General features: G+C 48.2%; 4 protein-coding genes across 6 annotated transcripts; 1 reads left to right on the forward strand and 3 right to left on the reverse strand.

Annotated features, from left to right (window-relative positions):
- Positions 1-1952: 1952 nt before the first annotated feature.
- LOC6550582 (myosin-11) lies at positions 1953-12120 on the reverse strand. Of its 3 annotated transcripts, none has more exons than XM_026981794.1 (11): positions 11606-12105; positions 11354-11546; positions 10492-11076; positions 10328-10431; positions 10152-10259; positions 6170-9985; positions 4911-5006; positions 4525-4847; positions 4363-4462; positions 3736-4008; positions 1953-2177 (listed from the first exon to the last, which is right to left on the reverse strand). In XM_026981794.1, the coding sequence occupies exons 1-11, from the start codon at positions 11642-11644 to the stop codon at positions 2130-2132; spliced, it is 5685 nt and encodes a 1894-aa protein (XP_026837595.1). In that variant the 5' UTR covers positions 11645-12105; the 3' UTR covers positions 1953-2129. The 3 variants fall into 3 exon arrangements, with proteins under 3 accessions (XP_026837595.1, XP_001978183.1, XP_026837596.1); XM_001978147.3 differs by having other exon boundaries at positions 2104-3461; positions 11606-12120; XM_026981795.1 differs by lacking the exons at positions 1953-2177; positions 3736-4008; positions 4363-4462; positions 4525-4847; positions 4911-5006 and adding an exon at positions 5020-5452 and having other exon boundaries at positions 11606-12102.
- Positions 12121-13287: 1167 nt separating this feature from the next.
- LOC6550583 lies at positions 13288-16546 on the reverse strand. Its single transcript, XM_001978148.3, has 4 exons — positions 15770-16546; positions 14476-14527; positions 13934-14079; positions 13288-13870 (listed from the first exon to the last, which is right to left on the reverse strand). The coding sequence occupies exons 1-4, from the start codon at positions 15974-15976 to the stop codon at positions 13334-13336; spliced, it is 942 nt and encodes a 313-aa protein (XP_001978184.1). The 5' UTR covers positions 15977-16546; the 3' UTR covers positions 13288-13333.
- An 83-nt stretch (positions 16547-16629) lies between these two features.
- LOC6550097 (mRNA-capping enzyme) lies at positions 16630-19283 on the forward strand. The gene is made up of 6 exons (XM_001978149.3): positions 16630-17087; positions 17152-18108; positions 18170-18308; positions 18363-18636; positions 18697-18893; positions 18968-19283. Exons 1-6 carry the CDS (start codon positions 16884-16886, stop codon positions 19153-19155), a joined length of 1959 nt encoding a protein of 652 aa, XP_001978185.1. The 5' UTR covers positions 16630-16883; the 3' UTR covers positions 19156-19283.
- A 166-nt stretch (positions 19284-19449) lies between these two features.
- Positions 19450-21381, reverse strand: LOC6550098 (tRNA-dihydrouridine(20) synthase [NAD(P)+]-like). Its single transcript, XM_001978150.3, has 3 exons — positions 21009-21381; positions 19981-20943; positions 19450-19914 (listed from the first exon to the last, which is right to left on the reverse strand). Exons 1-3 carry the CDS (start codon positions 21214-21216, stop codon positions 19664-19666), a joined length of 1422 nt encoding a protein of 473 aa, XP_001978186.1. The 5' UTR covers positions 21217-21381; the 3' UTR covers positions 19450-19663.
- Between the last annotated feature and the right edge of the window lie 66 nt (positions 21382-21447).

Consider the following 21447-nt stretch of genomic DNA (forward strand, 5'->3'; position numbering starts at 1 on the left):
CAACCAGCCAGCCAACCAACCAGCCAACCAGCCAACCAACCAGCCAACCAACCAACCAACCAACCAAAACCATTACCATTAATGCATATCGAGTGGGGTCGAGGGCTGGCAGATAGATTTCGCCCCGTCCATCCAACCTGCCACCTTCCCACCCACTGAACCACGTGCCAAACAACCCACATAGTTGGCTAGACACTATCTGTGAGATTTTCCTGTTCTCGGATCTCAGCGGTCATCGATCCAAGTAACTAATAGCTAGCTGTTCAATATTACCTGTTATTTCCACCATTTTCCTACAAAAGGTATCCTACAAAAGTATTTATAAGTTACCTAAGATCCAAGATCCTAAACATATTAGTAACGAGATACAAAATGTATGAGGTATTTTCAATTGTTTCAGCCCCTTGGTTAGCTACTCAATATATATTTCGGTATTTAGTTTACTTTGAAACTAGATAGAACGCTTTGGTTGCTCGACTATCACATACCCGTTTCTCAGCTAGTGGGAGTACATAAATATGAGTTTCTTGTAAACAAATTAAAAATCTCGTTGAGCTATTTTTCCGCACAAGATAATTGCTACGTTTATACAAATATTTACTTGTTTACAAGCCAAAAAAGTCTATTTAATAACGAAAAACAACAAACTTTTAAAAATAATGTGTGAAATTAAAAAATACACACTTATCACGGCGCGTTTTACAATTAATTAGAAAGTATCCGTAAAATGCACATCTGGACAAACGTGGAATGCACCGCGATACCAAGTCCATTGATGTAATCCCACCGATTTGCATAATTGCATATGCATAAAGGCTATAGGATATATCTGTATCTGAACCCGATCAACTAGATCAGCTAGCTAAACTGGCCAAGCTCACCTGTTGAGAATGACAACGCAATTTCTCGGATTCACGGAGCGGGGATTCCGGTCATTTTGATCCCCGGGACAGGAATAAATTGCAAAGTTCCAAACTGCGTTTCAGAAACAAATCTTTAGAAACAAGATCTTAGGCCATCTGAGGCAAGATCTTACAAAATCTCCCTGACAAAAGGAATTTTTTCGGCACAGAACCATGTGGCGTCGCATATAACGCTTTATTTTGACTTGAAATTGGATAAGTGTGACAAAAAAAGATATAAATACAATATGCATATATATTGCTCTAATCGGATTAGAATTTTACCAAAAATGTAATAACTGGACCTTGGCTCCAGTTTGGTGTCAAAAAAGTATGGAAACCACGTAAATACAATTTATTTCTTATAAAACCAAAATAAATACCATTCAGCATTAAAAATAGCTAATAACATTGGAACTTAGGTAATATTCCCCCATTCGATCTATCAAACTTTACATTGATATGCATAACCACCGTTTTGAAATCTTTTCTGAACTTTGAAACAAATATTCTCTACATATGGTTTAATTTATTGCTTGTTATTGCAAATTCCTGGCAAACATGTAAATATTTTCGCATTTTCACTCAGCATTTACTATAAGTGGCCTTTTACTTAGCGCGATAAACAAAAATATGTTTTTCGCGCTAGCCTTGCCATTGCATCATAACAGTCCCCGATCTCTCGGAGGCTGGTCAGTTGATTAGTCAGTGGATAAGTCACTTGGTCGGCCGTTGGAGCGAGCCTCCTGCTCACCTCGTTTGGAGCAGGTTTTGTTGAACTTCTTTTTTGTGGCTGGTGGTCAAGCCCACCTATATAGAGAACCGAGTTGGCGACAATCATTTCATTGTGTAATTTCTTAAACATCTTGAAACTCAACCCAAGACCTTTCAGGTGTTCTGCTCAACAATGTGGAACAGCAAATCCAGATAAATCGAACGTTTCGCTGGCTGATCTAGAAAATAGTCAAGTTACCATTTTTTCGCTCAGTGAGCAGAACACCGTTTTTAGTCTAGAGTAACAGGTATGAAAAGAAGAAAAAACATTTTGCGTATATGTACATATAATTCTTATTTGTTTCCTTATGTTCGCCTCGATATTGTACCAATGAAACATATGATGTAAAAAAAAAAGTTAACATAAATAATGTCAAGAATTCAATTTCTGAATGTTGTACAGGAATGGGAATATGTATAATACTGCGACTGCGACTGCGACTGCGACCACGCCTACTTGCGCTTGAACATGTTGCTGAGGCGTCGCTTGGGCGGCGAGTTCTGTAAAGGAACAAGTGGACATGGTTACGCATAACGAACATACAACGTAGTTTAGGAAGATTTGTGCGATTTCCAGTGCTTTGGTTTGCCGGGACTCGAATAGGTCAGGAAGACGAGCCCCATTCCCGCCAAGACGCCAGTGATCGCCAGCACCAGTTTGTCCGCCAGCTGCGAGGACAGCCCCACCATGACCAGCAATGCGAAGCCCACGACCAAGCGCGCGCCCCGGCTCAGATGGCGTAGGAACCGCCGGCACTGAGCCATCAGCGAGCGGTGTTGTGTGGGCCTGCGCAGTAGCGAGTCCGAGTGCGGCTGGACATAGGTGATATTGATCTTGGGCAGCGGCTGCATGTGCACGCTGCCCATCGAATAGACGGTACATGAAGAGGCACTGGTCATGTTGGTGGTGCAGCTATTCGCGGTGATATTGCTGCCAGAGGCCACCAGTTGGGTGTATGTTGGCTGCACTGGCTCCTCAACCGGCTTGTACTCCAACGGCTGCAGCTGAAAGGGTGCCGTGGATTCTGTCTCCTTGCAGAGCTGCTCAAAGTGCCAGTCGTCCGGGGTCTCCTCCATCGCACTCTCACCAGCATGCATGGCCCAGAGGGCACAGTTTTCGTGCTCAAATTGCTGCTGCAGCTGCGAGGTCTCGTCGTGCTCCTCCCCGTCAAATGTGGTGGACACGACCGGACTGTTTCGCCACTTGCCCTCTAGCACCACCGTCTTGCCCATCAGGATCTGGCTGGGCAGGTGCTCCTCATTGCGATTGTGCAGACTGTAATTGTTATTCCCAGCTGACTCGGCCGTCTGAGCGGAGTATGACAGGCACAACTGGTCCAGGTGACGGGCCTCATCGAAGCGGCCCATCCGCTCACGGCGGAACTTGCGGCGCAGCTGCACCCTTTTCCCGGATACTAACGACGCTGGCCGGCTCTTGGCAAAAATGTTGCCATGGAGCGACAGTGAAACGCGTCCTTTTTTGGGTTTAGCTGGGCCAGTAAGACGACGGGTATTGCCTTTGGTCAGGGCCAGCAATGCTGCAGTGGACAGGTGCGGCGTGCCCTGTTGGTCGGCGTCTTCAAGAGGATCTAACTCTGGTACTGCTTCTGCCTTCACTTCAATCTCTTCCTCTGATTGTTCCGCATCACTGGCGCCGATCAGACGCTGCTGATCGTAGTAGGAGCGGCTTTTGCGGGGCGTTGATGTACAAAACATGTCCACCGCCTGGCGCAATTTACGGCGGTGTATTCCGGTCAAAAGATTCGGCCGCTTGAGCCGCGGCAGCTGTGGGATAGGCCAGGCGTTTTTGGTCAGTTGCCGAGTGCACTCGAGCCACACATGAGGACAACATGAGGACGAAGACGACAAATGGACGAAGCACGGAAGCAAGCAACTGTCTACAGCATTTGACAAGTCTATTGACCAAGGACACTGAACCTTACCGGCGGGCACATAAAATATGCGCCGCAGGTTCAGTGTCCCTTGGACACATCCAACATAACAACCAAAACATTGAAAAGCACAAATCTACTCTAGACACACTCTCCGCAGCACTTACCTCGTCCCGGGGCAAACCGCTGCTGCCAACGCTGAATCGCTGCGTCAGGAACTTGAAGCGCGCCGGCGTCTTGGATGTGTTGTTATGGTCGCCGAATTCACGCAGTATCTCACGTGGCGGCTCCGAGCTGCCGAACGATAGACGGCCGCCGTTCTTGCTCGGTGTGGGCGGTCCTGGTCTTTTATAGTGAGTGCCCATAGACTTCTTGCGCGTTCCGGTGCTCGATGAGCTCAGCAAAGCACTCATGCTGTCATCCAGACTGTGGGGTCCGTCCTGCAAGGAATACAAGGAGCACAATATAGATTGAAGCTAAAGACATCGAAATTCTCGGACAGCAAATGGATTATTGTGACAGAAATATATATATAACAGGACACTGATGAGACGAGCACACAGCAATTTCTAGACACAACAGACTTAACGTGGACAGAAGCTCACTCGGTGTCTGGTTAAGGGTTAGGATTAATGGATCTAAGGGCGGCGCAAGACGCGTGCCCACTTAGCCTTCATGGCTGCCTGCTGTGCCCTCAAGGGTGTGGTGTTTGTCCCATGTCTGCTGCTGCTGCTGCTGCTGCCACTAGTGCCGTCAAATCTGTCAGCGGACGCCGAAATACTGCTAACGCTTACTTTGAGATCTTCGTCCTGGCTGCCCAAATCGTACTGGGCAGCATAAGTACTCTTCAGATGCGGTGGTTGCAATGAGTTTCGATAAATCAGCTCCTCGGCTCTGCGTGAAAATAAATATCACCTTAATTTTGGGCATACAAATCGAAGAGATCCAGTGCTTACGTCATTTCTGCCGGAACACGGCCCAGTTTCAGATCCGTGAGGTAAGTGTTGTTAAAGACCTCGCCCTCCTCATCTTCCATAGCCAGATTAGAGGACGGCACATTGGGCCGCTTGAAGGGCTGCCAGTCATCGTTTGCCCCCGCCGAACTGGACGAAACGGTGAGCGGCGTGGTGGATGGTTTCGTTTCGCTAATGGGCTGCATCTGCAGGTGGCGCAGCTTGGTGCTGATGATGGCATGCTGCTTCTGCTGCTCCAGGATCTTCTCGTTCAACCGAACAATCTGGTTGGACAGCTTGCGTGTATGCTCTTCGTATTTGGCATTCTGAAAATGTAATAAATGGAATAAATACCGCAACTCGACAGACTGCGATATCTGCATATCTACCTGGGCGGTGAGTGCCTCCAGCTCCGCCGCGCTCTTCGACGCATCCCGTTCCTGCTTCTCCTTCATGCGCGTCACCTCGGCCGTGTACAAGGAGCGCTACGGTTGGAGCCGTGTGGGTGAACGTGGACGAGTTGCGGCACAGTATGTTCATGTGAAGGTGCGTGTGGGATCGGGCGGCACGCATTTCAAAGGACAAAAGTGAGTGAGAGACAGCAGTGAGGACAGTGAGGACAATACAAACAACATAAAAAAACACGTTTTTGGAAACACATACTGCTCATTTATCATATCACAAAATGTAAAAAGCTAATAACAAAGTCTACCGAAAGTAATATGTTAACCTAAAACTCATAAGGTCTGCGAATCTTAAGGCACACATCTACTTCATTACGGTGCAAAGCGAAGAAAAAAAAAAATATTGCTACACCTAAGCAAACGAAAGGGATCATGAAGTGTGGGCTTTGCCTATGGGTTTCCTGTACCGTGGTGCCGCCGTCCACACGGCATACAGCATTCGAACTGACCGTAGGGCTCGTCTGGACCTTCCGGTGGCAAGGGGATTGACGGATATTGGAATGGTGGTTTCGTGTGGGATTGCGGTGTGCGTTGTGGGGAATTAGGTGGAGAGAGGAAGGAAAGATAAAGCATTTTTAATTTCATGATAACTTGAAGTGAGTTAAATAAATCTAGTTAGCTGAAAAAGCACATTTGAAGATCTAACTAGGAGCTGTCATGGTTCAGAAATGGCTAATTCAGCACTGTTGTGAATGGCTGTGGTTTTTAGTCCATGAGTATAAATACTAAATCAAATGCTAATTTAATTGTGCTGCGAAAATGCAGCATTGCAACTTGTTCTATTGAGGATTCTTATAAAGCGCTGTATGCATTTTCAGACGGACAAATATATTATATATATATTTAAAAAGCGTAACAAAAAATAACTGAATTTTCTTCTATTCACTAGGGAGCTACGTCCCATTTCAAAACCAGTTAGTAAAACGAAACAACGACAACATAAACATGCACAAGCAAAAGCAAAAAGTCCAAACAGTAAGTAGGAAATGACATGGTGTCAGGATCGGATCACATCTCCGCGAATACTCTGCCAGCCAAATGGAGCATGAGCATGACATGGTGGACACCAATCTGAGCTTGGAACTAATGCAAGCGATGGAGCAGCCACCCTGTGACCATGCCATTTTCTGGGAACCATTAGTTTCGGTTTTGGAATCTCGTTCTAGTAGTTCACAGCGACTTACCATCTTGTTTTTCATCTTCTCCAGCTTGCCCTCCATCTCCAGACGCTGGTCCTTCATCTTCTGCTCGCAGCGCTGGTTCTCATCCTTGGCATCGCGATACTTGGCCTGCAGTATCTGGCAGTCCAGCGCTAGCTTGTGGCTCCTCGCCGTCTCCTGGTCAGATTCCGTGTGGCGTCTATCAGCCGTGCTATATGTGGCGCCAAGATCCCTCGAAGCCTCCGTCTGGTTAGCCTGGACGGAATTTAGATGGGCCAACTCTTCGTTGCAAGCGGCAAGCTCCCGCTCAAGAGAATCCAGGCGCTGCTTATACAGTTCGACGCTCTTCGTCAACTCGACATTGTTATTCTCAGCTTCACGAACCTTCTCCTCGAACTTGAGTTTCTGGGCGTCATGCTCAAACCGCGTGCCGTCCAACTCCTGGACAACTTCGTCTAACCGATCGGTGACCTCAGCCAGCTTCTTCTGGGCCTGTTTACGCTCGGCAGTCTCCTCTGCCAAACGATGCTGCAGTTCGACAACCTCAGGTCTGTCAGAGATGTGGTCTAGTTCTTCTTTGGCCTGGTTACACTCGGCGATTGCGGTCCGCAGGCGCTTCTGTACATCCAATAACTCACTAGCTTTTTCCGCCAGCTCTCGGTTAAGTTGTTCCACCAACGATTTATGGCCACCCATCTCAGATTGTAGCTGATGCCTCAGTTGCTCGACATTTGAGATTTGCCCTTGCAGTTTACTGATCGTGTCATCCTTTTCCTGGTTAAGCGTCTCCAACTGGTTGATCCGTTGGTAGGCGGTCGCACGCTCAGTTTCCGCCATGACCTGGCGCTCCTCCAATGTTTCTATCTGGTCTTCAAGGGTGGCCAGGTTCACCTGGAACTCGCGCTCTGACTTCACTAAGCGCTCCTTAGCCGTGAAGACATCTCGCTGTGCAGATTCCTTTTGACTCTGCAAATCATCTGAATGCTTCTTCTGTGCCTCAAGGGCCGCCTTAACCAGATCCAGTTCTTCCCCCTTCCTGTCGAGCTGCACTTTCAGGGTTTCTACAAGCTTTTGTTCTGCCTCTGCCTGCATACATAGAAATTCCTCCTTGACCTTGACAGCCTTTTCTGCCAGTGTGGTCGAAAAAAGTAAACAGCTTTCGAATTTATTCTTCACGTTGATCATGTCAAAGCTTATTTTAAGATGCTCCGCGAGTTCTTGGTCATGCAGCTTAGTTTGCAGACTCTTAATTTCCGCTGAGGAAAAGCGATACGACTGAGACACTTTGTCGAGTTGGTTCTCGGTCCACTTAATTTTCTTGTCAAGTTCCTCTTCGCTTTCAAGCATAAACAGATCATCCGTGAAGCAGTGTGGCAATTCCAATGTGACTTCGCGTTCGTTGTTATCCAGTTGCTCTTCCAGCTCCTTGCAAAGATTTCTAAGATCTGCGCAGCGCTTATCGTGTTCTTTGCAACGGGGTTCGTGCTCATCTCTAGCAGTCATAGCTAGTTTCTTGCACATTTCCTCCAAATTGAACAGCTTATCTTTAGTTTCCTCCAGATTTGTTTGCAAGCCCTCCTTTTCTTCGGTTTGCGTGCCGCATTCAGCTTTAAGAATTGCCATCTGTTTTTCATACATTTCCTTTACCTCGGAAATTTGCTCTTCTTTCGTCCCGGCCTCTTTGTCGCATTCAGCTTTCATCTTGGCAACTTTCATCTTATATGACTTAAGTTCCTTTTTCAGTTCCTCCAGCTGTCTTTTACAGTCGTGCAACACCACGGAACTGCGCTTTTCCGAAGCCTCCAATTCGGCGACTCTGTTTATGCGACTTTCCAGCTCATTGTGCGCCCTTAACAGACTCTCACTCATTTCCGAATGCACAGTATGCAATACAGAGTTGTCCTCGCTTAGCTTTGCTTTGACCCTCTCTAGGTCTTGGATGGTGTCGTTCAGCTGTTTTATCAAGGGACCTGATTGCTGGTTAGTAGCCTGCTGACGAGCAACCTCTTTCTGCAGCTCGGCAGCTTCCTGCTCCATTTGCGACTTATTTTGGGCGAGCTGGTCATAGATTTCCAAAAACTGGGACATACAATTGTGCAGCTGCTGGGGGGTGTTAACGCCATCAAAATCTTGATGAAGGCGATCCCCAATGGTGTTCAAAAGCCTCATGGTTTCCACATGGTACTGTTCTATATCCTGCTGCGCTATGTGTAGCCTCTGTGCCACTTGTTCCGCATTGCTGTGCTCCTCGCTTAGAGCATTTTCCAGCTGGGCTATTCTTTGGTTGCTGCTGCAGATTTCTTCCTGCAGTTTTTCAGAGTTCTCCTCCATAGACGCGACGATACTCTTTAGCTTATTTTCTCCATGTGTGCTCTTCAAAACGAGCTCTTCGTTTTTGGCTTGAAGATCATTCATTTCCCCCCTAAGAGCATCAGACGACAGCAATGCACCCTCAATTAACGTTTCAATCTCCTCAAACCGCTGTTCGATTTGCACCGATCCCATGGAGCTGGCTGAGCAGATAGCCGAGGATATGTGACATTTGCTACCTCCCAAGAGAGTAAAGATGCGGGTCAGGAAACGATCAACATTCTTGTTATGCTCATCGAATTGCAATAGCTGTGCAGCCTGCTTTTCTATTTCAGTCTCCTTCTCACCCAGCTCCAGATTGGTCTGCATCAGCTTGGCGTGTTGAGCACTTAGCTCATCGAATTGCTTCACCATCTGTGCGTACATCAAGTTAAGTTTATCGTGTTCCACCTCCAGGTCGATCAACTGACGTATGCGACAATGCATGGTCTCCAATGCATGGTCTCGCACCTTCAGCATCCTGGCAAACTCATCTTGTGCCGCGTTCTTAATAATTAGTTCTTTACGGCACTCTTCATACTTGGATCTCACAAACTCATTGCAGTGTTGCAAATTCTTCGCATTGATTTCTTGATCTGCGACTTCGCTGATCATTTTTTCAAGGTTTGAATTCCTTTCCCGCAGCTCTAGGATTTCAGCGCCCAAATCTTTCATCTTCTGTTCTTTCTCGGCTAGCTGCAGACTGATATTCGCCATGTGTTGATCGCCGTGGGCAACGATCAATTTAAGCTCAGCGCATTTTTTATTAAGTCGTTCCTTGTCTAACTGCAGTTTGTTGTTTTTCGATCTTATATCGGCTACCTTCAAATCACAAAAACTCAGAATGCCGGCATATTCACGGTGCGATTCCGCAGCCGATTCCATCAGCTCCGCTATTGTGAACTTGGCCTCATCCAGCTGTTTTTGCTGGCACTCCAGGGACTCTGATAAAAATTTGCATTTTTCGATGTACACAGCCCGATCGTCGCATTCCTTCTTCATTTGCGTATTTTGGCTCACCGTATCAACAAAGCTACTCTCGATCGCAGAAATGCTGGACAACAGGGACAAAGGAGTCCATTCTACCGGGAACTCGTGATCGATTTTGTGCTTCTGAAGGAAATTTGACAGGGCCCGGCATAGCTCCAGCTGGGAATGGTTCCGATTCTGCAGCTCCTCCTTCAGCTCGGCATTCTCATGCTCCTTCTCGCGTAGCTGCTTGTCAATCACAGAACTGGCCAGATTCTCGGGTGTGGTGTTCGGCGACAGAGAACAGTTTAGCAAATCCGAGGAGGCGTTTAGGACCTCACGTCGGCCGTGCAGCTCCTCGCGTGCTAATTGAAGACACTGATCCAATTCCTGCCTTTCGCGCTCCAGGGACGCGATTCTATCGTCCCTGAACGATAGGATACGCAACAAGTCTTCTACACGGCTTTCAAGCACTCGGATGCGGTCCGCATACTCCAACAATCGTTCTCCTGTCAGATTCAGCTATTTAAGGAGTCAAACAAATAAAATATATTAGTTTCCCTTGCATTCTATTCTAAATTGAATGTAATCTGTACAGTTGCGAACCATTCAAAGCTAGTTTTGCACAAAACCCGGCGAAATTATCTTCATAGCATAGTTTTATAGGCAAACAGAACAGGTAGCTTACCCTCTCGGACAGCCCAGACTTTTCGGCGCGCAAATCATCCAGCTTATCGCTAATCTCGGCGATGACGTCCTCCTTTTGACCGATTTCCTTTAAGAGAGTTACCTTCATCTGAAATGAGGTAAAGTTTTATTGATTTATTGCTCCCGCTACCTGCGACAATCTGTTGGTCTACCTACATGTTCATACTCATGTGGCATGACGGAGTTTTCGTCATCAAGCTGCTCTTCGGCCAGCTTTGTATTCTTCAGTTTTTCCATTTCAATCTTGGCCATCATTTTCTCTGTAATGCATATGATTATGAAATTACATGTAAAATATTTTGAAATCAGTGCATTCCAACCTTTTTTGAGTACTTTGATGAGATCGTCTTTCTCTATTTGCTGCTCCTCCAGCACGGTCTTCTCGTAACGCACCATCTCCAGTTGGGCACGAATACCGCGTAGCTCCTTGGTGCGCTGCTCCAGAAGCTCTGTTTTCGGGGTCGCAGGAGGTGGCATTTCGGAGGCAGACATCTGGAGGCGAAGACGTTCGCGATGATTGTGCAACTGTGGCGTGCTGCTGGACGGCTGTGACGATGAGGGCGAGGGTGAGCACGGCGTATCATCGCCCCCCAGATCGGGAATCGGGATGCTGCTGGGATGACATGGGCTGACTGAGGCGGAAACCTCCTGTCGGTAAACCGCTGCCACGTTGGCGATCGCCTGACGTAGATATTGTCGCGTCAACTGCTTGTCCACGGTCTCACCAAGGAAGGACGCGATGCAGGTCTGCGTCAGCTCCGGCATCTTATTGCAGAGGCCGTGGAAGAACATGCTAGGCTTCTTCACGCACGAGTACTGTAATAGCAGTGTATACACGTAGAGGTAATCCGAAGGCAGCAAGTATCCACGGTCATCCAAGTGGGCACTGAACTCTGGATAGTTATCTGCGTGAAAAAACGAATTGTTAGTGATTTAGCTAAATTTAACCAATTTTTCAAAGCTATGGAATATCTCAGGTTCTTATACTAGAGCCTCGATGTATAAATGGATCCCTATCCAGATGGGTCAACATTTTAGAAAATATTATTTTCTATATAGCTAATGTAAATTTGCGTGAAATTTATCTATGAGCTGTATGTGATTTTTTTTTTATTTTTTGAAATGTCACTAATGCATTAATGCACTAAAGGGAGAATTGTTTCAGCCTGGAACTCAACTTACTTGTGAGGAATTCCTGCAACAAGAGGCGGTGTTCCTTGGGCTGATCCTGCAGCGCCTTCTCCCCCTCCTCCTTCTCCGTTTCCGTCTCCGTTTCCGCCTCCTCGATCTTCTGAATGAAGATCGCGAAGAAGGACTCGATGTCCGATTGCTCCAAGCTAATGTAGTTGGGCTCGATGAACTGGCACTCGCCAATCTGCCGGAGGATTGGGTTACTCTCAATGCTCGCCAGTGCGCGATGCGAGATTCACTTACCCACTGGAGTAGGACCTTGCGCCAGCTGCGCATGTCCATTGTGAATGTGTGTGAGTTTGTGCGTGCGGTGCGATGCGATGCGGTTATGTGTAGAAAAATCACAATTTCATTGCGGGAACCCAGCGGAGCGGGACTTTTCCCAGAATACACAATACACTATACGGGAAAAAACGGGACTCGACCGAAAACGCGACCAAAAATATGTACTGTATTATGTACAAATTTTCACAAACACAGAAATATTTGTAATTTTCCAAGCTGTAGGCACAGCTGCTCCCGGCGAGCGATGATAATTTACTAAATCCAGTCGACAGCCTAGACCTCTACAAATTTTGACAGTTCCCAGAACGAAAACATAGCAAACTAGATACGAACAAATGCAACTTTTCTTTTCGGCGCGTCGTTTAATTCAAATGCCGACTACGACGCCATGTGAAGTGTGTTCGGGTATTGGTATTGGTGGTATATCGGACTATCGGCACTTTCCAGCGGCAAGCCGGGGGGACTCCACTAGATGCGTCTCTGCTATCGATATCCCTGCGAGAGATGTGGCTTCAGATTCCACTATGCCACTTGTCGTAGTACAAGAAACAGCTGTTCATATAAAATTGGGAAAAATACTTCACTTATATTTGTAATACCAAAGTATCCATGTACAGATGGAATTAATATGGATGTATGATGGGACTGATATTGCCAATTTTATGTTAGGATATATTATTTATTGTAGTTTTCATAGTCTACACAATCTAGTTAATTTCCCGCCATGCTGAAAAAGTAAGCAAACTTGGATTTTGCCAAGCGCATAAGTACACATATTTTAACAATATTTATATTTTACATATACTTTAACCCACAATGATTTAACAAATATTTTAAAAATATTAATATTTTACATATATTTTAACCCACAATAATTAATGATGCGTCCATAGTTGACCCACCTTAGTTTTCCTCAATCCCAGACATAGATGGCGGCACTGGTCAGGAAACAAGCCACCAAGTGCCTCTGTTTCTGGGGGAATTCCTCAAACCGGTGGCCAATAGCGGCCGACTGTGGTCCACCACATGTGAACTATTAAATTGTAATAACATTAACCAATGACCGAAAACAATGTGCCCGAAATTATCGCCCACTCCGCGTCGCTGGGCACGCACACGAGCACAGGGAAGCAAAACATCTATGGATAGTGCTGATCGTTAAAATAACGCCACCATTAATTCGGACAAACAATGGCAAAGCACGACTGATGTACTTTTGAAGGCGATTTGTACAAGGAAATATAACATTTTCCACTAACGAAGTAGGAAAAAGTGGGTGGGGCGAAACCAACCGATGCCACACATCTCGAACCAAAAATATTTATTCAGTTACATAAATTAGCTTTACAACTTACTGGAAACCAATGGTAAACAGAACGTTTGGAGAATATTTAGAGCTACTCCCGATATTCCCGGGACTTGATTGGTTTCCGAAAGCCAGATGGGCGGAACTGTGTGCACAATACAATTCTCACGTATTTAGCATTGATTTCGTTACGTTTCCTTCCTTTGATTGCCGTCTATTTATAAAGGCGAGCTTCCTGTTTATATTTTTTATAATACATTTATTTATTCGACACAATGGCGAGGTTGGCCCTCCGCCTCCAAACAAAAAAAAAAAAAAAAAAAATATTCTCCACTTCCACATGCATATGTACATCTATACAGCCAACGAATGGGTATTCCTCACGGAATCGAGCTGACACGCACCACCTGCGACAGGGGCTGGCGTTCCTTGCCGGGATGGGGCCTGCCACCAGCGGTGGACGGTGGACCGCAGCCTGTACTGCGACCTGGCTTCGAACCCGGACCTGGACCCGGACCCGGACCCGGACCGCCAGCAGAGTCCGCGCTGTCGCTCTGTGCCTCCACCAGCTTGACATGGGCGATGGTCTGGCCGAAGAGCTTCTGCCGGAAACTGGGCCTCTTGGGCGCCCCACGATGCACACCGATGTCGGGCGCCTGTGGGCGCTGATGGGTACGTTGATGGTGCTCCTCCTGCTCCACGGAGCGCTCCTTGTGGCGATGGCGTCGCTGCTTCTTGCGGTGCTCACCACCACCAGTCGACAGCAGCTCGTTCACATAGTGCAGCGAGCTAGAGGCACTGCCCGTGGAATCTGTGCCCGAGTGTCCATGCTGCAACTGCGCCTTCTTCGCGTGGCGCGCGTGCTTCTCCTCCAGCTCGATCTTGTTCTTCAGCGTCACCTCCTCGATGTGCCGCTCCTGCAAAATGGAAGAGCATCGCTGAGCATCATTTGGCATTCCTGGAATGCAAGGAATTCCTACAAACATGGCTCGCCTGCGCTTGTCCCTCTTGGCCAGAACGACCACCCAAGCGCCGTAGGAGAGCATGATGCCCGCCGGTACCAGGACGCCAGCCAGCGAGTTCTCCGACTTCCGGACGCAGGCATGGTAGACGGCCAGGAAGAGCACTGTGGAGATGGATGCGTTGAGTTCGTGCTACAGTCGTACTTCGCTTACAACGACAACTGCGCAAGTCGCTGGCACTTCGATTTGCATGCTCTATATAGTACCGTTTTTAGTATTTAGTTTTATATACTAAAAATGAAAAAACTAAAAACTAAATCGAAAATGAAAAGTTTTCCTATAGGAAAAGATGGCAGTATTGAACTTGTATGGGTTGATTTGGTTGTATTGATTTGGTTGTATTGATTTGGTTGATTTGGTTGTATTTGGTTGATCCATTCTGAACCTATGAAAACCCATGTTATATTTGCACCCCAATGTGTTTGGCTGAATATTTTTCGGTTTGCTCGTGTTTGTCAAGCAGATCATACTTTTATGTTACCAAACTCCCGAAAACTTACCCAGAAAACAGACGATCACGGCCACCAGGCGTCCATTGGCTTTTCGCTCCTCCTGCAAAGGAGGATATGATATGTTAGGATATGAGAATTGGAATCATTTCTGGATTTCAGGTGCGGCGAAATCGGAATCGAAATAAGAATTTAAGCAGTTCAGCATTTTCAGGGCTACTGGCTTGGCTCTCTTTCTGTTTTTGTGAGTGATGCCATAAAAGCAATTGTTTACAATTTCCACGTTCCATGCATATAGAGGCTTATACACCGGAAAAAAAAACAATGAACTAACAGTTACAGTACAGTACTACATTCCTAGGACGGAAATTGTGACCTACCACAATCACAAGCAACTTTGTAGCACCACTTCAAAGTAAAAAAAAATGGAAGAAATTGAGAAAGTTTTTTACAAATTGAAAAAAGTTAAGTGCCCTGGATTTTGAAATTCCAATGTTTAAGGCATCCACCTTGCCAATTAAATTGGATTTAATTGCACAAAACATTCCGAAAGGGAACCCTAATACAGTTTGATTATCTTACACTTCATAAAATGGCGTGATTTACACAAACGCTTTGAAATTTTGTGTATGTGGGCATAGTGTTGATTTCGTTTCGTTATTTGTTGATCCAAAAATGACCGCCTGATTTTGTTAAATTTGTATTAAATATGTTGGGATATATTCGAACAAACGATTTGAGAAATACTTCTCTCAGTGCCATTTTCTGCACATGCTATATTTTCCAGTTAACTGAAAAACTATTAATGGGCAAATGCATTCTTAAGGTCCACTGTATGTGCAAAAAGATCTAAGGCGAAACTAAACGAACATTTCGGGTTTTATGTCCGACACATTCTAGTAATTCCGCCGATAATGACGGCGCCCCAAACGATGGCGTCGTACAAACTTTGGGAGACGTCTGCAAATCTCGGAAAAGCGCAGGAAAAACTGGAAGTCCCAGTGATCCATGCGTAATGACGTGCTCGTAAATCAAGGTGTTTCCAATGAATCACGACACGGAAAAAAAAGTGAGAGCACTATTAAAATGTGCATATGGTTATTGTTTAAGTATTGTTTAGTTTTCTACGAAATATTGTAGATATTTGTAGATGAATGAAAAAGAACACAGTCGTTAAGAGTGAATTATTAGCTCAAAAGTTGTATATATCTTTGAAAAATTTTCGAAATTGCCCATCAATTGGGATATTAAGGGGATGTAAGAAAGATTTTGTCTCTTACTTTCGATTTTTAAGAGGCTTTTAGAAATGGCACTTAGGAAAAACACGTCCTAAGTTCGAACTTACGCGCGACTTGAGGTCGAGGATCTCGTTGAGATTCTCCTGGATGATCTCCTCCTCCGACATGGACGTAATGCTCTTCCGGGCCACCAAGGAGGAGAGTGCATCCGGCGACTTGGGCACCGCCGGATTGGAGCACACCGTGCCCGCTCCACGGGGCATTGCGGCCGGAAACTTCGGCTCCGGCTGGCGATTTGGGGCGGTCGCGGGCATGGTCGTGGCTTTACGGCGGAATAAGTGGCTTACGTACTAGATCGGTTTAAGCGGAAAATCGGCGGAAGAATGAGGCAAATTTTCACAATTGGAATGGAGATCGCGTCCGGCCAGCGATCAGAAATCGAGTGAGAAGCGAAATTGTGTGGTTACGAGCCCAAACCTCCGCGTTTCTTTTTTTTTCGCGACTTCGTCCGATTTCTGCGTGCGATTTGTTGTTATTTGTTGTTTATTTACAATGCAGTAAATAATTGTTCGGCTGGCTGTATGTGCCCCAAGTTCATATCGAATCCGATGCGTATATATAGCATGTATGCGTATATACACAACGACCGAGATATGCAGCAATTAAATTGTTTATTTTTATGCAAAAGATTCGCAGCTACTTTGAAAACCGATTATCGATACACGTTAGCGGTAGGTGGTGGGGAATCAAATGTGTTTATATAATACTATTGTAATAGTCATTGGTACATTAAAGTATATGTAAATATTACAAAAATACTGTTGTAAATACTTTTTCCTCATTTTCAGAGTATGAATTCCTTTTGGGAGAATTCCCCCAATAATATTTTCAGTCCAGTCAGTGTGAACAAAGATATCGATATATCGAACGCAGCTACGCGACCATCGCTGGTATCGATTGTGCCGTGGCATCGATGATTTGACAGCTGGACACCTCGATAGACGCAAAGCGTTTTGCATCTCCCGATATCGATTGCTCGCCTCGGACGAATCCTACACAGGAATCCCAGGCCGGCGAGCACTCGCTGCATCGGCATCCACATCTGCGCCAGCAACAGCCCACCTGCCCAACCGCTACGCCGTCGTCCCATCAAGGGCGCCCGCCGTCTTCGTCGTCAGCATCCAGCAGCAGGAGCAGGAGAGGCGGAGCCACTGTGGCACTATGGCCCAGTCTCATCGGGATCGGGAGCGTGGCTCCGGGCCACTGCCCAACCGCTGGTTGTACTGTCCGCGCAAGAGCGACTCCATCATTGCGGAGCGCTTCCTGGCCTTCAAGACGCCGCTGAGCCAGAACTTCCAGGACAAGATGCCCATCGAGTGCACCTTTCGCCCCGAGATGCTCTTCGACTACTGCAAGACGCTCAAGGTAAGTTGGGCGCAAGCGCAGCTTCTTCTCGCAACCCACCTATCCAACCATCTCATGGTTTCAGTTGAAACTGGGCCTGTGGGTGGACCTGACCAACACGAAACGCTTCTACGATCGGTCCACGGTGGAGGAGCGCGCCGCGCAATATATTAAGCTGCAGTGCCGTGGACATGGCGAGACGCCCTCGCCGGAGCAGACACACAGTTTCATCGAGATCGTGGACAACTTCATTAACGAGCGTCCCTTCGACGTTATTGCCGTGCACTGCACGCACGGATTCAACCGCACTGGCTTCCTGATCGTCTCCTACATGGTCGAGCGACTCGATTGCTCCGTGGAAGCAGCGCTCGCTGTCTTTGCCAACGCCCGGCCGCCTGGCATCTACAAGCAGGACTACATCAACGAGCTGTACAAGCGCTACGAGGACGAAGAGGACGCTCCTGCGGCACCAGAACAGCCCAATTGGTGCCTGGACTATGATGATAGCAACGGCGATGGCTCGGTGCCCGACAGCCGGAAGCGTCACTTTGACAACAACAGCTCCTCCACGTCACAGCAGGCCGGCGAGCAGGATGATGACACCGAGGAGCTGGAGGGAGAGGAGGCGGGCGGCGACGGAGACGCCTCCACCTCGGACGGTCAGCCGCGAAAGAAGCGCCGCCGCGAGATTGTAGTCAAGAATGCCACCTTTATGGCAGGAGTACCGGGCGTGCGGCAGGTTTGCGACCAGCCGCGTCTGGGCGATCTGCAGCGCAAGGTGCAGGACTGGTGCCAGTGGAACAAGAACGGCTTCCCCGGATCACAGCCCGTGTCCATGGACAGGCAGAACATAAAGCGCCTCAGCGAGATACCCTATCGGGTGTCGTGGAAGGCGGACGGTACACGTTATATGATGCTCATCGATGGCCGCGACGAGGTCTACTTCTTCGATCGCAACCACTCGTGTTTCCAGGTGGAGAACGTGGCATTCGTGGATGGCAAGAACCTAAACGAACACCTCGACGGCACTCTCCTCGACGGGGTAAGTAATTCTCGGCGGCATCTCTGATTGCAACTAATCACACTTGTATTTGGTCGTGCAGGAGATGGTGCTGGACAAGATCGGCGAGACCGTAACGCCGCGCTACCTCGTCTACGACATTGTGCGTCTATCGCATCGCGATGTGCGGGACGAGCCATTCTATCCCAATCGACTGGACTACATTAAGAAGGATGTTATAGGTGAGTACTTTGGAGGCAGTAATCTTGAAAGGACTATCTGATTTGAGACTGCAGGCCCCCGCATCCTGGGCATGAAGCATGGCATCATCAATCAGCGACTGCAGGCCTTCAGTGTGCGCGGCAAGGACTTCTGGGACATTTGGATGTCTGCCCGCCTGCTGGGCGAGAAGTTCTCGCGCACACTGGCACACGAACCGGATGGCCTCATCTTCCAGCCATCCCAGCAGCCCTACACGGCTGGCGTGTGCTCCGACGTCTTCAAATGGAAGCCACATGAACTCAACTCGGTTGACTTTCGACTCAAGATCATAACAGAGCGTGGCGAGGGGTGAGTATTGTTCTATCTTACCGCGGACTCAATTAATCAGCGTCTTTCCACCTCTGACAGCTTGCTCACGACGAAGGTGGGCTTCCTTTATGTGGGCGGTCACGATGCACCCTTCGGACGGATGCATAAGCTGACGAAGGAGATCAGAGACTTGGACAACAGGATCGTTGAGTGCACCATGAATCAGTTCGGCAACTGGAAGTTCATGCGCGAGCGAACGGACAAGAAGCATCCCAACAGTTTCAACACAGCCTGCTGTAAGTAGCAATCCTCTCCAGCAGTGGGATCCCCGGCTCAAATACATATATTACCATTATCAATACCATTTCAGCCGTTATGGAGAGCATAAAGCACCCAGTCACCAAGGACTACCTACTAAACTTTATCGCGAGCTCCGGCTTTCGTGATGATCATGCCATGATGCCGCCGCCACCCAATGCCCATCCACAGCCACATCCACAAACCCATGGCCATGGCCACCACCATGGCGGACCGCCTGGGCATCGTCGGCCCCACTGAGCGTACGCACCTAGCCGCACCTGACGCCTCATCTCCCCATCTCACCATTGAACCCGACACTAGGAAATTAAACAACCCCTAATAAATACAATTCAAATCGAGAATTATGTACACACAACTCTGTGTTGGCCGAAAAACTGTGTGCACTGTATGTTTGTTGGGTACGTTGGACTAAGAAAGTATGTCGTCCCTTGATAATAAGGATTAGGAGCACTGCATCAGTTCAGAGTTGCAGAATATACAGGACAATCCGGCTTACACTCCATGTGAATTCCAAACTCAACTTGAAATCCATATTTTTAAAGCACCACACATTGCAGTTCTGTTTATTGAGATGCACACTTTGTAAACCCAACAGAGGTAGTCCAGTTACGCTAGCATTCAACTACTCCCAGCACTTAAGGCAGTTGCAAGGTCCATTGCAATAATCCAACAACTAAGAGGGCATGACACATGCAGTACAAGCATAGCCAAATGGTTATCATTTACATAAAACAGGAGGAGCGCTTCAGTTGAGCAGGCTGCCATTGTCGCGCAGAACCTCCGCCTCCAGCTGGCCGAGATGGAGCAGGGCCACCAGAGCGGCGCCCTGCTCCGCCTGCTTCTTGTTCTTCTCCCAGAAGGAGCTGCTGAATCGCTGGCCATCGAAGGTGCAAATGGAGCGGAACAGCTTGTCGCACTGCTGCGTTTCATAGGCTGGCGGGGATTTGCCAGCCTTTCCAGCATGCACATACAGCTGCGTCTTCGGCAGATGGTTATCTACGGGCGGAAATACCAGATGAAACATCGTATGGCCAGCAAACAATAGTGAACCGAAACACTTACCACTGGGATAGGTGGAGCGCAGGAATGGCATATTCCGGCAAATGACGCCGGCGTACTCGTCCGCTATGGCCGTGGCCGCCTCCTCCAGCTTCTGTCGCTTGGCCAGCGCCTCCGGTGGCTCCACCTCCGCCCGTCCCGAGTTGCCCATCGTCTTCAGCTCCCTCTGCCTGCGCCGGCAGTAGTCGCCCAGCTCCCATATCTCGCAGATCTGTTGCAGCGTCTGGCACTGAAGGAAGCGCTTGCCCCGCGGCGTCTCCTGCAGCTCCCTTAGTATGCTCTGCACACAGTACTTGGAGTTGTGCGGCGCATTGTCGTAGTCGACGCACAGGCGCAGGTACTTCTCGATCAGCTCGTCCATGGGCAGCAAGCCCTCCGGCCTGAAGATGCTCACATTGATCTGGGCAGCACGGGCCACCATCACGCTATCGGCGCCGCATTCCAGCTGAAATTTGCGCAGATCCTCGTAGCAGTGCATGTTTTTCGAACCGCCATTGGCGATAATCGGGATGTCCACTGCCTGGGCAACGGCGCGCAGTACCTCGGGATGGGCAGCATGCTGTGGTCGCTCCACGCTCGTTCTCGCATGAATCCCAATGGCAGCGATACCTGTGGCGGCCAGTTTCTGGACCAGATCGATTGTACTCTCCACGTCCGGCAGGATGCGTATTTTGCAGGTGACTGGAATGTCCAAGCCGGAGCACAGGGTGCGCAGAATGAGTGCCGCCTTGTCGGGAACAGCGAGCAGGGCGGCGCCCATGCCGCCCTTGATGGAGAACTCCTTGGGACAGCCCATGTTGATGTCCAGACCGGATATGTCGCGCTGCAGCAGCTTGCCAACGGCCAGAGCGCGTCCCGCATCGCTGGTGCCCATCTGGAGCACCAGGCGTGACGTTTCCTGGGCGCAGGTGCGGAATACAATCGTTCCATCCGACGGATCCACAAAGTCCACCGTTCCCAGAGCCGCTGCAAGGGTTAACCAAGGGAATTAGATGAAGTATGTATGTATGTTGGGGGTCATGTCCGCTTACGATTCGGCCTGCGAATGCTCTTGATCAGCTTGAGGTCCACCAGCTCCTCGGTGTAAACGATGTCCGCGCCCATTTCCAGGGCCAACAGTCGCATGGGCAGCGTGCCCACGCGCACCATGGGCGCCAGGATGATCTTGTTGCGGTAGTCCAGCCTCTGGCGTGTCTTCATGCTGAAGGACTTCCTCAGAATCGTCGGCAATCGCAGCATGGATTGGAATCGGAACCGAATTCGCGGATTCAGCTGTTGCACGCCGTGCAATTGGGGGGCCTATGCACGTGCGCTCGTGGCGGCCTCTGCATGACGCGGCCAGCCGTCATTCAAGGTACGATTCAATCTTAAACGCTATATGCATATTTTTGATTCATTTTCAAATTGAGCTAGTTTCTGTCTGCATATTATTGTTTGATTGTATTCTGCCTACTAATTATTGTTACATTT

This window comes from Drosophila erecta, unplaced genomic scaffold, assembly GCF_003286155.1.
Source record: "Drosophila erecta strain 14021-0224.00,06,07 unplaced genomic scaffold, DereRS2 tig00000126-arrow-pilon, whole genome shotgun sequence".
Lineage (NCBI taxonomy): Eukaryota > Metazoa > Arthropoda > Insecta > Diptera > Drosophilidae > Drosophila > Drosophila erecta.

Excerpts from the sequence above, each read along its gene's own strand:
- LOC6550583 (XM_001978148.3), bottom strand. The coding sequence starts at position 15,976 with ATGCCCGCGACCGCCCCAAATCGCCAGCCGGAGCCGAAGTTTCCGGCC. Across the intron at positions 14,080-14,475 it reads CGTGATCGTCTGTTTTCTGG|TGCTCTTCCTGGCCGTCTAC; the intron begins GTAAGTTTTCGG and ends CCATCTCCACAG. Across the intron at positions 13,871-13,933 it reads AGCGCAGGCGAGCCATGTTT|GAGCGGCACATCGAGGAGGT; the intron begins GTAGGAATTCCT and ends TCCATTTTGCAG.
- LOC6550582 (XM_001978147.3), bottom strand. The coding sequence starts at position 11,644 with ATGGACATGCGCAGCTGGCGCAAGGTCCTACTCCAGTGG. Across the intron at positions 11,547-11,605 it reads GCAAGGTCCTACTCCAGTGG|ATTGGCGAGTGCCAGTTCAT; the intron begins GTAAGTGAATCT and ends ATCCTCCGGCAG. Across the intron at positions 3,462-3,735 it reads GCGGTTTGCCCCGGGACGAG|CTGCCGCGGCTCAAGCGGCC; the intron begins GTAAGTGCTGCG and ends CCTATCCCACAG.
- LOC6550098 (XM_001978150.3), bottom strand. The coding sequence starts at position 21,216 with ATGCTGCGATTGCCGACGATTCTGAGGAAGTCCTTCAGCATGAAGACA. Across the intron at positions 20,944-21,008 it reads GAGCATTCGCAGGCCGAATC|CGGCTCTGGGAACGGTGGAC; the intron begins GTAAGCGGACAT and ends TAACCCTTGCAG. Across the intron at positions 19,915-19,980 it reads GCGCTCCACCTATCCCAGTG|ATAACCATCTGCCGAAGACG; the intron begins GTAAGTGTTTCG and ends TTCCGCCCGTAG.
- LOC6550097 (XM_001978149.3), top strand. The coding sequence starts at position 16,884 with ATGGCCCAGTCTCATCGGGATCGGGAGCGTGGCTCCGGGCCACTGCCC. Across the intron at positions 18,309-18,362 it reads CATTAAGAAGGATGTTATAG|GCCCCCGCATCCTGGGCATG; the intron begins GTGAGTACTTTG and ends TTGAGACTGCAG. Across the intron at positions 18,894-18,967 it reads CAGTTTCAACACAGCCTGCT|CCGTTATGGAGAGCATAAAG; the intron begins GTAAGTAGCAAT and ends ATACCATTTCAG.